Source organism: Mesocricetus auratus, unplaced genomic scaffold (assembly GCF_017639785.1).
Source record: "Mesocricetus auratus isolate SY011 unplaced genomic scaffold, BCM_Maur_2.0 Super-Scaffold_100043, whole genome shotgun sequence".
Lineage (NCBI taxonomy): Eukaryota > Metazoa > Chordata > Mammalia > Rodentia > Cricetidae > Mesocricetus > Mesocricetus auratus.
The window spans coordinates 2,826,640-2,843,806 of record NW_024429220.1 but is presented as its reverse complement, the minus strand read 5'-3'; the positions used below and the strand labels follow the sequence as shown (position 1 = coordinate 2,843,806).

General features: G+C 36.1%; 1 protein-coding gene across 1 annotated transcript in view; it reads right to left on the bottom strand.

The window, feature by feature from the left end:
* The window catches only part of Gnat3 (G protein subunit alpha transducin 3), a 43,627-nt gene that overhangs the window by 26,020 nt on the left and 440 nt on the right, over window positions 1–17,167 (bottom strand). The window contains exon 2 of the mRNA XM_005080877.4: window positions 3,432–3,474. Within this exon, the coding sequence (XP_005080934.1) occupies window positions 3,432–3,474 (43 nt within the window). The remainder of the gene's footprint in view (window positions 1–3,431; window positions 3,475–17,167) is intronic.

Sequence of the window (17,167 nt, the reverse complement as noted above, 5' to 3'; positions counted from 1 at the left end):
CATTAGACCTAAAATCTCTGCTGGTGTTACCTGTGTGTCTTTGCTGTGTTATGAATCTTGTTTCTTTCTGTCATTCTTTATTTTATATTGCTTTTAAAATGCTTTTGTTTTGTTTTGAGTATCACTTTTCTCACGATTTATCTTGTGTCTACCAACATAGAAGTTCTGGCTTAGGAGTCAAACATACCGTATGCACCTCTTCAATGCCTTTGAAGATCAGAAAACCATCAAATGGTAGGACCAGGCACTGAGAGGAGTGAAGAATGTACCTCTATTATTTTAATCTATTCTTTACATTTGGTTATCAACAAATGCTCAATTTTACCTTCAATTTATCTTGCTGCATTACTCTATTCATTCACTTGTGTAAACAAACTACAAAAACAACAACAATAAAAAACCCAGATGATTCCAAAACCATAAAAATGCGGAAAGACGTACTTATAATAGATCAAAGAAAGACTGTTGAATAAATCTCAGGACTATGTCCAAAATTAAAACAGAAAAATGATATAATTATTTAATTAGAATGGTAATTATGAGTTAATTTCTGGCATTTGGGTTCCTTTGGTAACACAAGTTCTGATGACTCATAAAACTATTGGGGAAATATGATAGAAGAAGCTGTGTAGTTTTATTTATTCTAGAAATAGTTGCCTACCTTTAAGTTCATTCCAAGCTCTCTTCAAACTAGTAAGATTGTATTGAGCATTTCAGTTCTTCATCATATGCTGAAATAAATGAATGATTCGCTCCTGACTCTCTGCTCACTAGGTCTATAGTGAATTTCTGTCTATGCACCACCTACTGTACACTGTAACTGTCGGCTATGTTACAGAAAATTACATTTTAGATCCTCAAATGGCCACTAAAGTCACACGTGGCTCAGACAGCATAATCATGAAACCTTTCCACCATGGTCACATTTCTAACAGAAGTACCAAGTTATGGAAAGAATTGTCATTTTAGTAGATTCTTTTGCTCTACACAAGTTCATAGCCGCAACTGTGTATGGGAAGAGACATTAGGAAAGCTGTGGAAAGTTCTATTGTGGGTAGGCATAAAAAAGCCAAAAAAAAAAAAGACAAGGATTAGTAGAAAAAAATGAGCTGACTATTTTATGATAATGAGCTCTTTCTAAACGTCCAAAAGTAAGGGGGACTTTATAGATACAAGAGGTTGTGCAAGTGAATGGAGGCACACGGTTACCAAGCTTTGGGCATGTGCGAAGAGCTGGTGTTGCTCACACACTGTCATACGCGTATGCAGTGGCTTCATAGTCCTGCAAGTGAGTGATGAATAGTTCCAACAGTTTGCAAAGTGATTGCTTGTACATTTTTATAAAATTTAGGTTTCTTTATCTTCCATTTTACCATTTAAAATAATTAGAGAAATTGTGTTTTACTTATATTTCATACTTTGGATACTTAAATTAGTTCTATGTTATACATATTTCAAATTCTTGTTGTAGTTTCTCAGAAATGTGTATAGTTAAAGATTATGTATTATATACATATATACATATAAATATATATATATATTAAACCACGAAAACACACTCATGGCTTTTAAGGTTTAGTTTAAATTTTTTGTGTGTGGATCTGTTGCTTGAATCTTCTACATGTACCTGTATCTTCTACATGTACCTTCTACATGCTCTGAGAGACCAGAAGATGGTACCAGATACTCTGTGACTGGAGTTAGGGAACCTAATCTCCATTCTATGCAAAGACAACAAGGGCACATAACAGACAAACCATCCCTCCAGCCCTAAATTTATAGTAGAAATAGAAAAACTATAACTACTAGTTCTTTTTTACAAACTGTACATCTAAAATAGTGGTAAGAAAAACTCATTCTTGCAATCTTCACTTTAATAGATAGTAAATTTAGATTAAGATTATAATTTTGATATTGAGATCATCTTATATCATAGCTCTGGCTATTATGGTACTCCTTATGTGGTGCAGACTGCCCTTAAACTTACTGTGATCCTCCGGGATCAGCCTCCTGAATGTACGGCTTATAAGAATAAACTAAAAATCAGTCAAAAATTATATTTTCATAATTTCTTATGACAAAGAGTGCCTAATTATTGATTTAAATTTTTATATTATATTTAGTAAAGTTTAATTATATAATTTACCAACTCTGGAACTGGTAATTTAATTCTGTCTTTCATATACTGTTCATTGGTTCTCCTTTACTTACATATATTTGACTGATTACTGTTTTACATAATAGCCCATATCTCTTCATATATGAGAGTAGTTAGTTATATATCTATGATATTCGTTATTGGCTTTATTTCCAGTAGTCTATTTTTTGTCTGAATTCATACATGATTTAATATTTAAAAGATTTCTTTTTATATAGAAAAATGACTTCTTCAAAAACTATATTTATGCATATAAATAATAGACACATAAAAGGAATAAGATAACTTCAACTGTGATTATGTCCTAAATAATAGGGTAATAGAGAGGAATAATGACCTAATGGAATAAGAAATAACTCTGCTGTTAGGATGGACCAAAAATTGCTTTAAAATGTGTTTTGTAAGCAGAAAGGACAAACAGAAAAACAATGTAATAACACATAAGAATCTGTTGGAGTGATATCAATGAACAAATATTTTATATCCATATAGGAAATAAATGCCAATGTTAAAAATATTGTTCCTCCCCAATTTCAAATGGATTCTTGATTGACATATTTCAAATGGTTATGACCATACACTCATTGGTTAAAAGCTAGTTCATTTGAGGTTTAATATAATTAAAACGTAGCTACTGGCATCAATATTTCTGAAAGGCAAAAATTCAAAAGAAAAGTAGAAATTACAGTCTTTGCTAAACAATAGAAGTAATATTGAACACTCAAAAAAGTCAGGATAACTTTGCCACTACCTACAAACTCTGAAAAGGTCACTTGAATTCTGAAAAGAGACTTGCAAAGCAGTTTTTAAAGATTTTATCAGTCTGTATAATGATACTTGTATGCAGGTGTTCAGGGCTAATCATTTGTTATTGGACATGTGCTCTTATCTGTGGAAGACTACTTCTCCAGCTGTCAGCATTCCTGACTTGCCTGTCACTCTCTATGTAGGGTTGAAGCCTCTGGGGCTTCCCCTGTCTGCATCAGCATGTGTGTTGGTGTAGTCTCATTTCAGCCCAAGATTAGTCAGTCATGTTGGTGAGACTTTATGAGCAGATTTTACTTTTAAATATGCAACAAAAGTTAATGAAAAAAGAGAGACAATGAATATGGAAAGGTCAAGGAGGGGAATGAGGGAGAATTTGTAGGGAAAAAAGGAAAAGGCAAAATGATGCAATTATGTTATGATAAAAAATAGAATAAATAACCAACACACAATTGTTCAATGCATAGATACATCTAATAGTCAACACTTGAAAGGGTTCTGTACCTACTTCATTTGTTTAACAATAGTACTCTTTCCAGATTCACCTGCCCCTGAAACAAAATGAAGCAAATGTTATTAATTGATACACAGAATTTGTATGATTTTAAAACCTACTATTTTTTCATGTGTAAATTTTTGACAACGCTATTTGTGTAACTTCTAAAGGAATCAATGTTCACTAATAGAGAAAATTGTATTTTATATTTAAACATGATTTGATTTGAGATGCTTATATACCTGAGCTTGCAACCCAAAGATGTAACCCACAATCTCAGACTCTAAATAGCTCTTGGCCTCCTAAGATGACTCTTTGTATCTCTATTTGAATAAATGGTGAAAGAAGAAAATCATACATAAATTTATGTCCAGAACTGTTCAAACAGAAATCTATCCTATTTCAAACATGCTGTTCTCTTCAGCAGCCTATGAATACCTTTGTGTATAGGTATAATTTCCATTATCCAAATGAATGAAGATTCTTAAAATTTCTAAAGTCCAAGGAGCCCTTATGTATCAGGTGACATGGGCATGTCTCATGTCATAGATCTGGTTGCATAGAGGTAGGTGTGAGGAATCAGCAGTGGTCCTGCAGCTATTACAGTCTCCCTTATTTGCAACACGTATTGTGGTTTATGACCCACACTATGAAACATTGGTATTCACTCACCTCTTGAAGCATCATATACAAAGACCCCCAAATGCACATGATTCCTAATACAGAAAGCAAGAAGCCATAGTGAAAAATTAGGGGCAGTTTTAGGTTGTTAGTCATAACCTTTGGACAATATTTCTTGAATCCTTCTTAAGGTTAAGGACTATTTTTTTTGAGAAACAAAAGGTAAAAGTATAGACATCACAAGTCATGGTCTATGTTTGTTTGGTTTTTTTTTTGTATTTGTGTATGACAGGCATTTACCTTAATTTATCAAAGAATCACAATTTTAACATAAGAAAAAGATATTTTTGAATTTGATAACTCAAGACCTAAAACTCTTAGTGAAACTGTGCTTATGAATATGGACTAGAGCACCTGACACCACTCTGTAGACTTTTAACCCCACCTAAAACTATTTGGCCTTCACCTTTCCTGTAGTTCTTACCATCCTCTCCATGATCACAATTTTTCATGAATCATTTTAACTTTTATCCTATCCATCGATTTAATGTAAATTTCACAAGAAAGAAATAATTCTTTGAATTTATATTTTAAAAATAAAATACCCATAACCAAGAAGATATTTGCAACTAATACCCACTAGCCTAAAGCAAGTCACTGTTCTCCAAAGGCATGTCCCTGTGTGTGTCAGCCTCACTCCAGTGTAGGGACCATGCCCAGGAGTAAAGAAAGAAGACTTCTTTTCTTTATTATTTTGATAAAGTTTATTTTGTTTTGATTTTCTGTTTTATTGATTTTTTGTTGTGATTATTCAGAAGAGGTCCTGAAACTGTGTGGGTATGGAGTGGGAAGGATTTGAGAGGACTTGGGAGAGATAAAACACAATGTGATCACAATGTTTGTATGGTTTTTATGAAGGAAAAGTAAATTAAAAAATAGATTTTGTCCTTTGTTTGATAAAACATTTTTTTCACTGAAATGTATCTGTTTTCCTGAGCCTGAAGGAACACATATAGAGGCATCTAAATTTAACTCTATGTTGCAGCAAGTGTTTATGACCCTGGCATGTCACAATGTATCTGATTTCTGCACTTGTCTGAACAGCTGCTTATCAGCTAAGATACTGAAGCTTAAAGACTGGTAAGACCATAGTAAATAAGGCATCATTGACAGGTTGTTATGTACCCATTCTTTCTTTGCTTAATCTGTCACAGTTTTCTCCATCATTGTTACTGTGTGCTTTCTAGCACAAGCCTTGGAAGTTAAAAGCAAAGTCAAGGAATGAAAATTGAAGTATTTTTCAATATTGCTTTACAGTTTTTCTCATTTACTTTTTTATTTTTTATTTAAATTAGAAACAAGGTTGTTTTACATATTGATCCAAGTTCCCTCTCACTCCCTTTCTCCCATGCTCCCCACCAACCTCCTATACTTTCTACTCCCTAGGGAGGGTGTGGCCTACCATGAGGGACTTTCAAAGTCTGTCATATCATTTGAAGCAAGGCCCAGACCCTCACCTGTGTGTCTAGCCTGAGAGAGTGGGCTCCCAACCTTCATTTGTGTACTAGGGATAAATACTGGTCTACTACCAGAAGCCCCATAGGTTGCCCAGACCTCCAAACTGACATCCATGTTTGGGGATCTAGAAAAGTCATATGCTGGTTTCCTAACTATCAGTCTGGGGTCCATGAGCTCCCCGTTGTTCAGGTCAGCTGCTTCTGTGGGTCACTCCAGCCTGGTCTTGACCCCTTTGCTCATCACTCCTCCCTCTCTGCAACTGGATTCCAGGAGTTCAGCTCAGTGTTTAGCTGTGGGTGTCTGCTTCTGCTTCCATCAGCTAAGGGATGAAGGTTCCATAATGACACTTAAGGTAGTCATCAATCTCAGTATAGAGGAAGGGCATTTAAGGTCACCTCTCCACTATTGCTTAGATTCTTAGGTGGGGTCGTCTTTGTAGATCTCTGGACATCTCACTAGTGCCATATTTCACTTCAAACCTATAATGGTTCCCTCTATAATGGTATCTCTTTTCTTGCTCTCCTCTATTCTTCCCCTGACTCAATCTTCCTGCTCCCTTATTTCATTTAATTTTGAAGTGATGGTGTTAAAGACAGGGTCTGTGAGTTCTAGGCCCCACTAAGACACTGTAATCCAGCCATGGACCTGCAAACACAAGCCACAGAGGTGGATATTGGAATCAATGTCATCAGGCACAAGTGACAGCTTCAAAGGGTCTCAGTCTACTACATCAAATATATATATTAGGTTTTACTGAATTGAAAATTTCCAACTGTAGGACAATGTGGGGGGAAAAATCAATTATTTTAGGAGGGGCTTCAGTCCTACTCAATGCATGTTTACAGTGTAATGTACTGTATTTTGTTCAATGAAAGTGACGCTGCTGGGGAAAAATCTGGAGAATTTTGAAACTGAGCAAAGAACATTTACCCTGAATGTGGGTGTCAGTGAGGAGGCTTAGGTAATCTATTGCGCCTTGGGTAGTAGATCAGTATTTATCCCAGTATACAAATGGACTTTGGGCTCCCATTCAACAATGAGAGATGCACTCTCACCCTGAACTCTTGGGGGAGGGTCTAGGCTCTGGCCTGGATGAAATTACAGATGATGGACAACCCCATGGAGGGCCTCACCCTCTCTGGGGAAATGAGGGGAAATTGGGAGGGGTTGGTGGGAGGACACGGGAGGAGGGGAGGGAAAAGGAGAGGGACCTGGAACTGACATGTGAAGCAACCTTGTTTCTAATTTAAACTTAAATTAAAAATAAAATATAAAAAACTTTATAGCAAGTATATAATGTCTGTATTTCCTGTAACAAAGTAAAAATTATTCACAGAGTATTTTCAGTTAAATGAAATGTCAACATTTAGAAAATAAGAAAAGATTTTAAGCATTATCTCTTGAGTGGATTGGGAGCATGAGGGAGGGGAGAAGGAGCTGGGAGAAACAAAGGAGGAGAAGAGGGGAGAGGATGAAATGGGGGAGCAGGAAGTTTGAGTTGGGGGAAGAACAGAGGAGAGCAAGATGAGAGACACCATAATAGAGGGAGCCATTATACGTTTGAGGAGATATCTGGCACTAGGGAGATTTTGAGAGATCTACAAGGATAACACCAACTGGCAATCTAATCAACAGTGGAGAGGCTACCTTAAAAGCCCTTTCCCAATAATGAGATTGATGAGTTCCTTATATGCTATCCTAGAGCCTTCATCCAGTGGCTCATGGAAGCAGAGGCAGACATCCACAGCTAAACACTGAACTGAACTCTTGGAACCTAGTTGCAGAGAGGAAGGAGTGATGAGCAAAGGGGTCAAAACCAGGCTGTGAAACCCAAGGAAACAGCTGAGCTGAACAATTCATGGACCTAAGACTGATAGCTAAGAGGCCAGCATGGAACTAATCCAGACCCCCTGAACATGGGTGTCAGTGAGGACCTCTGGTATTCAACCAGTATTTATCGCTGGCATACAAATGGACTTTGGGAGCCCATTCCATGTGGAGGGATTCTCTCAGCCTAGACACATAAGGGGAGGGCCTAGGCCCTGCTCCAAATGATATAACAGATTTTGGGGATCCTCCATGGAGGGGCGTACCCTCCCTGGGGAGCAGAGTGGTGATTGGGTAGGAGATTGGGGGACTTTGTGGGGATTGGGATAGGAGGGGAGGGAGAGGAAGCTGGGATAGATATGTGAAGCAGGGTTGTTTCTAATTTTCAACAAGGCAACATCCGGTGGCATCTCCATCCTTGACTTCAAGCTCTATTATAGAGCTATAGTCCTGAAAACAGCTTGGTATTGGCACAAAAATACACAGATAGAACAATGGAATTGAATTGAACACCCCGACATTAACCCATACATGTATGAACACCTGATCTTTGACAAAGAAGCTAAACTTATACAGTGGGAAAAAGAAAGCATCTTCAACAAATGGTGCTGGCATAACGGAAGCTGACATGTAGAAGAATGCTGATAGATCCATGTCTATCGCCATGCAAAAACTTGAATCTAAATGAATCTAAAACCTCAATATAAATCCAACCACACTGAACCTGTTAGAAGAGAAAGTGGGAGGTACCCTTGAACAAGTTTTTACAGGAGACCTCTTCCTGAACATAACTCTTGTAGCACAGACACTGAGATCAACAATTAATAAACGTCCTGAAACTGAGAAGCTTCTGTAAGGCAAAGGACATAGTCAACAAGACAAAATGGCAATCCACAGATTGGGAAAAGATATTCACTAACCCCACATCTGACAGAGGACTGATCTCCAAAATTTACTAAGAACTCAAGAAGCAAGTCTCCAAAACACCAAAGAATCCAATTAAAAAGTGGGCTACAGAACTAAATAGAGAATTTTCAATAGAGGAGTCTAAAATGGCTGAGAGACACTTAAGAAAATGCTCAACATCCCTAGCCATTTGGGAAATGCAAATCAAAACAACTCTGAGATACCATCTTTCTCCTATCAGAATAGCTAAAATAAAAAACTCCAATGATAGTTGATGCTGGAGAGGATGTGGAGAAAGGGGGACATTCCTTCACTGCTGGTGGGAGTGCAGACACATACAGCCACTTTGGAAATCAGTATGGAGATTCTTCAGGAAATGGGAATCAGTCTACCACAAGACCCAGCAATTCCACTCTTAGGCATATACCCAAAGATGCACATTCACACAACAAGGATGTCTGTTCCACTATGTTCATAGCAGCATTATTTGTAACAGCCAGAATATCAAATAAAGTAGCTTTTAAAGATTTTTAAAATTTTCAAGCATTTTCTTTGTCCTGTTTAGTGAGTTTAGTGTTCTAAGAGAATGTTCTATACAGTTAACTGCAATATTGGCACAATTCCTAAAGAAAAAAAAACAAGTAGTACAAAAAAAATCTTCATTTAAACTCCATCTCAAAGTTCCCCAGAAATAAACTGTTCATTCTCATCCTCACATAATTTTAGGTCTTAGTTCATAATCACCACTTCATTCTTGTAGGATTAGATCATGTTACAGGGCTAAATATATTCATGACAGCATGTTTGCATATGCTGAGTACATCCCAAAATAGCTCCTTCCGTCTAAATTGTGGTCATGACTAACATTAGTTTCTGGGTTAAAGAGTACCAAAGGAATTTGCACAAGATACATATTTGTTTCTCTGAAGAAGATAATGGTTCAAATAATAAATAAGTTCATTCTTCACTTACATTTTAATGTGCACAAATTATTGTAAGCAATGCAATATAAATAAAACTATTGTCATACAGAAATATGGAAAAAATTAAATCGGTACAATATCCACAGCAATAGGGCTTGATTGCTCATTTGGCTAAAGCAGGCCAGAGGAGATTAAATGACTTGACATGCATTCATATGTAGGAGGTTTTTCTTGCCATTAAAATCATCTAAATCTACAGCAGAAATCAATTAGAATGAGCCAGTCTTGGAGACAATGTGCTATGCATGAGAGAAATGAGAACTGTAGAAATGGGTATACTTGGACAATCTCTAAACAAGCTCTCAGTGCGCCTCCTAACACTGTATCTTATCACAAGGTTGCCAGGTATGCATTAGCTGTGAAATATCTAAATGCCCTCAAGTCTCTCTGTTTTCAGTGAAAGTGAAAGCTGTGCCTCCCTTCATAGGTATTATTTGTAGTAGAGTGTCAGCTCCTCATCATATTTAGTCTTTTTAAGGAATCACTTGTTCCACTCAATAGTTCTCTTTATGAGTAAAATAAAAACTTCTATCTCTTCTACATGAGAGCTATTTAATAGGCTGGATTCAAATATGAAAAAAAGAGTGAAGGAAACACATAAGAGAAAAGAAAACGGAACTCTGTACATGTGCTTTGGAGTTAAAGAAATACATTTTGTTAATTTATGTAATTTAAATTAACTTCCATACGTTTCTGACTTTTACCAGGAAGTATGATTAAATTGTATCTCTGTGATTGTCAGTTTCCTTGTTTATGAGTCTTTTTGCTAGCGTGTACATTTTAGGGCTTCAGGAGATTGAATCACAGATGCAAATGACTTGGACAATATTTTAGCAACTACTAGAAGTCCCCCACAGAAGATAAGAATCTTCCAAAAGCAGTATCTTCCATTGTTTTATTTATGGTTTTACATTTCATTGTTTTTTAAGAACTTGCTTATTTGTATCTATGGAAATATACACATGAGGGTGAACTCCCAGACAGTACAGAAGAGAAAGTCAAATCCCCTGCAGTTGAAGTAACAGGCAACTGTGAGCCACTAGGTGTGGGTGCTGGGAACTGAACTCATGTCCTCTGGAGGAGCAGTAGTAAGCACTCATGAACATCTTAGTCATCTCTCCAGCCCTTCCATTGTTTAATACTTTCTTATGGATCATGCTTGTCAGACTTCCTACACTCTGACCACTCCATGCCAGTGCCTCGGTTCTGAGATTTCTGCTGTAACTGCAATGTTTATGAGCAGTCATTCAGGTGTATCAGCATAAGGAAGCAACTTTAGGAATGCCTTTTTGAAATTGAATGCTTTTCAAAATACAGACCACGCTTACTTTTCTTTTTTGTTTTTACCTTGCTGTTTTGCCATATTTCTTTGATATATTTAGCCCAAAGTTTTACACAGTTTTCTGTATTCTTCCACATGAAGTCAACCACAAATAATAGATAAGTTTTTTTTTGAATTGCTGTACGGGCATCTATTATATGCCACTTTCTTTATATGAAGCATATCTCTGAACTATTATTTTCTCAAACTCCTATTTGTTTTAATTCATAAAAAATAAGCATTTGGCAATTGTTTATGGTCTGCAAATTCCCATCATTCACACTTTTGATTTGTTCCATCAGCGTGTATTCTCAACTAAACACACTGGACTGAAATTCATGCCTACATATCTGTGTTGAAATTCCTGGTACCTGCCTGGAAATTTGTCAAGAGAAAAGTCAAGGGCAAGAACATTCCAAAGGCTATTCTGTTGAGAAGAAGCCCCACTTATCTGTTAACACAGTGGTGTGGCAAATGCCATTGAATGTCCTGATGGTATTTAACCACAATTTTTGGAAGTAATCTTTTATACAATTCCCCTCTCTCAACTTTTAGTTTGTGTTTAATATATTACTGTTATCAGTCTACCAATAATTTACTTTATCTTTTACAAACAAGGTTTTCATTTTCTTTATCAAATCTTTAAAATGAACTGAAAAACCTTCCTATAGATGTTTATGTAAGGTTGAAATGATCTGTTCATGAATTATTTGGTAAAATTTAGCTTAAAATTATAAACATGTTGGTAATTGAACTTTTATTTTGCTAAAAATAATTAGAACAACATTCATTTATTTCCTACACACATTTTGTTTCTACATTATAAACAGGAGTTTGAAAATGTACTACTTCAGAGTCCTGTATTTACATCACTCTTCTTTATCAGTTACTAATGCTGTCATCCTCACATTCTTGTCATTAATGGACAGTTGAGTTTCTGTGCATGAATGTGTGAGCATTTTTACTTGTTTTGTTTTGCTGAAATTTTTGAAAGCAATTATACACTTTGCCCATGAATAATGATAAGTGTATCTTGTAATAAGGTGTTTTCTGTCAAATGTAAGATTATTTGCATGCATAAAAAATTTTATCTTAATACCAGTGTTCTGTAATCAGACACTAAAGTTTCAAGTGTATTTGATTGTTACACAGTGCTTCTCATTCATTTTGTATTTCATAGATTCAAGAGATACTCAACAGTTCACACATTTTGTTGTTACCTTAACTTTTAAAGTTTATACTATTTCCCCTGTATTTCTGTTGCTATTTTATTTTCTTTATGGTGTTGATACGTTCCCAATGCTTAGGACTATTTTCTGATATAGAGTTGAATACTCTGTTTTTATTGTCATATTAATGTTACATTAAATTACTGTGATTTTTCAGTGTATCATATTAGAAATTACATGGGGTCAGATGAAATTCTATGTCTGTTATTTTTTCTTAGAAACTTTTCTGAAAATACATCAAAAATAAACATCCAAATCCCATAAATTTTTCACCACCCAAACTGTTTGCAAAAGTCTCACTAAGGAGTATATGTTTATCATAGTTCAGCAGTGTTTCCAAAAATTCTATATTCACTTTATTAGATACTGGAAATAGTTTTCAAAAATGTCTTTTATTTATCATTACACTACAGCGTTAAGCCACGAAATGTAGTGACTGAAATAGACAAGTATGTAAATTTTTTTCTCTCTTGTGTGAGCTTATTTTATATAGCCATCTATCTCTCTAGCTGTACTTTAATTCTGACAACAATAATGTATGCAACATTTTAGAATAACTTGATGTTTCCAAAGAAGACTTTGGTTAATCACAAGTTTGTCCTATATCCATGAAAATAGGAAACTATGAATAAGGTTTTGATATAGTTCTCTCAATAAAATATCCCTCCTAATTCCCACATCCACAATAAGAAATTATAATAGACCGATACATTTGTTTTTATAAAAGTTAGATATCTTAAGTAGCTACCTTATTCATTTCCAAAGACTCCCATGTGCTTCACAGTTCACACACTGCCAAGTCAATCTACTATGTTTTCCTCTGACTTACTGTAACATAAGTACCATCAGATTTCTGTGGCTTTTGTTTCTCAAAGCTTTCTCTAAACATTTTTCCTTAACTAATATCACATCAAATCTTGGTGTAGTACTGAAAATTTCTGATGAAACTTGCAATCTCATTTTTCATAAAATGTATAAATATGTATATATATACAAAATAACAGATATTATAACATTTACTTAAAATTCATCAGTAATTTCCTAGTGATTTCAGACTAGACATTTCCTATTGATTTCAAATTCACTGAAAAAATACCGTGCTTCCCTTTAGTTCTATTTGCTCACGTGAAGTCCTGGTTGTGTTCTTGTCATTGAAAACAACCCAGGAATACTTTCAGACTCTGCTTTCATCCCTCCTCTGTTTTTAGGAAAGTATACATTTCTGTGCTAAGCCATAGAAATTCAGATTGCAAGCAAGCAAAGGGAATGCAGGAGTATACACTAATTTGTAAATTATAAACAATTAAAACTCCATTAAAATACCTATGTTAAGCGAATGCAAGAGAATTAGAAAGTGAATGAATTTTTAGGTGGAAGGAGAGAAGCATTTTTAGTCATCAAGAGGAAAGGGAATGAGAACAAAGGCAAAGGGATGGAGGAGGGGGAAAGGGATGGAGTGGAAGAGCAATGATAGAGATACCTTAATAGAGAGAACCACTATGGGGTTAGGGAAAAGCCCGATGCTAGGGTACTTCCAAAGAATCCACAAGGAGCACCCCAGCTAAAACTCCTAGCAATAGGGGAGATGATGCTCAAACTGGCTTATCCCTATAATCAGATTGGTGAATACCCCAGTTATCGTCAGAGAACCTTCATCCAGTAATGAATGGAACCAGATGCAGAGAGCCATAACCAAGCACCAGGCCTATCTCCAGAAGTCCAGTCAAAGGGAGGGAAGAGGGAATAGAATATATGATCAAGGAATGTATGATCATGATTGAGAATTCTACAGAGATAGCTGAACCAAGTTAGTGGAAATTCATGATCTCTAGACAGACATTGGTGGAGCCTCCATGGGACAGAACTGGCCCTCTGTATGTGGAAGACTGTGAAACTTAGACTATCTGAGGGGCCCCTGCCAGTAGGACCAGGATCTAACACTGGTACACCAGCTAGCTTGTTGGAGCTCATTGTCTATGGTGGGATGCCATGCTTAGCCTCAATGCATGGGAAAGGGCTTTTTCCTGCCCAAACTTAATGTGCCAGATGTTTATTATTCCTCATGGAAGCTCTCACCTGTGAGGAGGAGTAGATGACATGGGATGGGTTGGGAGGTGGGGTGGGAGGATACTGAAAGAGAAACGTGGACACCAATTCAGCCACAAAAAAACTTTGACCTACAGTCTGTCCTGCCTGCAAAATATACTAGAGTAATGGTAGCACAAAACTTGCCTGAGTAGTCAACCAATATCTGATTTGACTTAAGGCTCATTCATAGGAAGGAACACATACATGACAATGCTTGGGTAACCAAGAACCAAAGAATAGAAAGCCCAGGGACCTAGGGTGAAGCTAAACACAAATGGTTAAAAAAATAAACAACAAAAGCACTCCTAATGATATCCTGGCAGATTCATGCCTTATCCCATCACTATCAGAGAGGCTTTGTCTTGCAGCTGATGGAACACATAAAAAGACCGGCAGTCAGACATGGAGACAGAATCTAAACTGGAGATCTCCATTTAATCCTTCTCCTCATAGATCAGGGAATTCCTGAAAGAGGAGGTGGTAAGATTATAAGAGCAAGAAGGGATGGAGGACACTAGGAGTACAAAGTCCTCTGAATCAGCTAAGCAATGCCAAGCACATATGAACTCACAGAGACTAAAGCAGTAAGCACAGGGACTATGTGGGTCTGCACCATATTCTTTGTAAATATATTGCCCCTAGTAACTTAGTATCTTTATGGGACTCCTGACTGGGAGAAAGAGTAGGTCTCTGACTCTTGTACCTGCTCTTGGGACTCTTTTCCTCCTATTGAGTTGCTATGTCCAACTTTGGTAAGATAAGTTTTGCTTCATCTCCTTATACTTTACCTTGTTATGTTTTGTTGTCATCTCTTAGAATCCTGTTCTTTTCTAGGGATAGAAAGGGAATGGATCTGGAGGGCTGGGGAAGTAGGGAGGAACTGGAAAGAGTAGAGGTGGGAACTATAATCAGAATACTTTGTATATTGTGTATGGTCTAAGAATCTATTTTGTTTTGTTTTTCAAGACAGGGTTTCTCTAATGTGTAGCCCTGGTTGTCCCTAGAATTCACCCTGTAGACTACACTGGCCTTGAAATCACAAATATCCACCTGCCTAAGATTCCCAAGTGAGGATAAAAGGCAAGTGTCACTACCACCAAGCAGCCACCTATCTTCAAAGAAAGAAAAAAATGGTGACTCTAAATTAAGGAAGAAAAAACAACAAAAACATGAATGTGGACACCAGGCTTTTAGAGGGGACTGTGTCTTTAGACTCCTTGAGATATATTTCCATTAACACAGTGTTGACATATACTTCACAATACATGGCAAATAGGAAACTTAATGTTCTGTTTTAGCACCCAAGATAGTGAGGATCAAAGAAAGCAGAGGTTTGCATGATGTTTAGTAGCTTTCTCTTTTTTGTAAGTACAGGGCTGAATTCAGAATTGGTCATCACAATAACTAAGCTAAATACATATTGTTGATTTTTTATCAACAAGAACCCAAGACATTTGAGGGTGAGAAAATAGGGAGGATGAGTTAGTTCTATAAGACATTGTATGATGCCTTAATGAAGCCCAGGTGAATATGGAAATACAGTGTAGATAATTTGAGTTCAGTTAAAAATGAGAATGAAACAGAGTTTATTGTTTGAATTTGACAACTGAATCAAATCAAGAGTTCAGATTTGAAAAGGAGAAAATAGTCAAATGTTTCAAATGTAAATCAAAAGGGTGAAAACTGAACAGAATATACTTGTTTTATTAAATTAAATCTGAGCTGTTCAGTCTACATATTGTTGGTGCAAATAATATAGTGATATGAAAAGGGATGTATACAACTAGCTTAATCTTGGATAAATGAAAGACACATTGTTGCTACTGATAATTCTTTCTCATCCCTGTTAATAAAAGTTACTTTTTGAGTTAAAGAAACCCACAAGTTAAAGCACAATTAGAATATTTTCATTTCCACTTGAGAGCTTTACATGTACTGGGTTGTGCCCTGATGAATATCTCCCTAGAGTGCTAAACTTTTCTGGTTCTAAAAGTCAATATGTATTAGTAATCTGCCAACTCTCAATTCACAATTTATGAAAATCTCAATTTTATTCATTACACTATTGTATTTTGGGGACTTTATTTTAAATGACACATTTTCAGTCAGGTGTTCATATTATTTTACCTTCTTCTTCCCCATCACAATCCATGTCCAGTTGGCCATTTCCTCCAACACACCTATCTGAATGGCCATAGCCCTATGGATGTTTGACAGTACTTTCACCTTCCTTAATTGTCAATCTCTAGGTGACTACATGTGAGTCCTGTGGACATCCCTTGCCACAGAACTCCAGCAAGGAAAGAGAGAAAACAATTCTTTCCTTGAGGAACAAGGGACACAGTCCATGGTTGGTTTTTGAAACTCAGTAGTGAGTCTAGAGTAAAATAATACTTAAAAATAAATGAAATTTGCTGCATGATAGAGTCACAATCCTAAAATAATGAACTACTATTGCATATAATTAGCTCCAGGGTAAATACATAGTTATCAGTATGTCAAAGCTCTGATTTTCATTTGTTTCTGGGTTGGTTTAGGTTTTTATTAGTTTTGGGGATCATATTTACAATACTGTAACACAAGGTCAATGTTTCAAAAGCAAAGCTACCTGGATAATTAGTTAGCCAATAACATGAATGTGGGGAACCTGATAACATAAAAATGCAAAATGGAAGACTGAATCCACCAAATGCCAGTCACCCCTGGATTATATAATATATTTATTACATAATATATTATATAATATATTTACCTAATACATATTGTCATATATTTGTGCTAAAATATCACTGGTTTTGATATGTCCAATTATACTTTTCTGCTTCTTCTGTAGAAGTGCACAGTTAATAAATTTCCCTTAAATCTCATGTGTTGCTGAACTGAAATATTACTACGCCCAGCTCTGCCAGTTTCTTCTTTCTACTTACCATCCGCAAGTGTTACAATTTCTGTTGTATTATGTCAGTGACCGCTGAATATTGAGTAGTTTGTTAAAAATATGTAGCACACAAATAATCTTAATTAGCTTAGCTATTTTGGGCAACTATTGAAATGAGAGTTCTCACAAAATTTTGTTCTTTGTTTTGGAGTAATGAAAAGTAGCCATACAATTTGGGGGATGAGTAAATGAATACACAAGTGTTCTATATGGAAAGGCATGCCGTGTTTTCAAATGTACAGCAACACCAAAGGCTCTATTCCTCCAGCAGTTTTAGCAATATTATCGGTTTAAGTTTAAGGATCTTATCATTATTG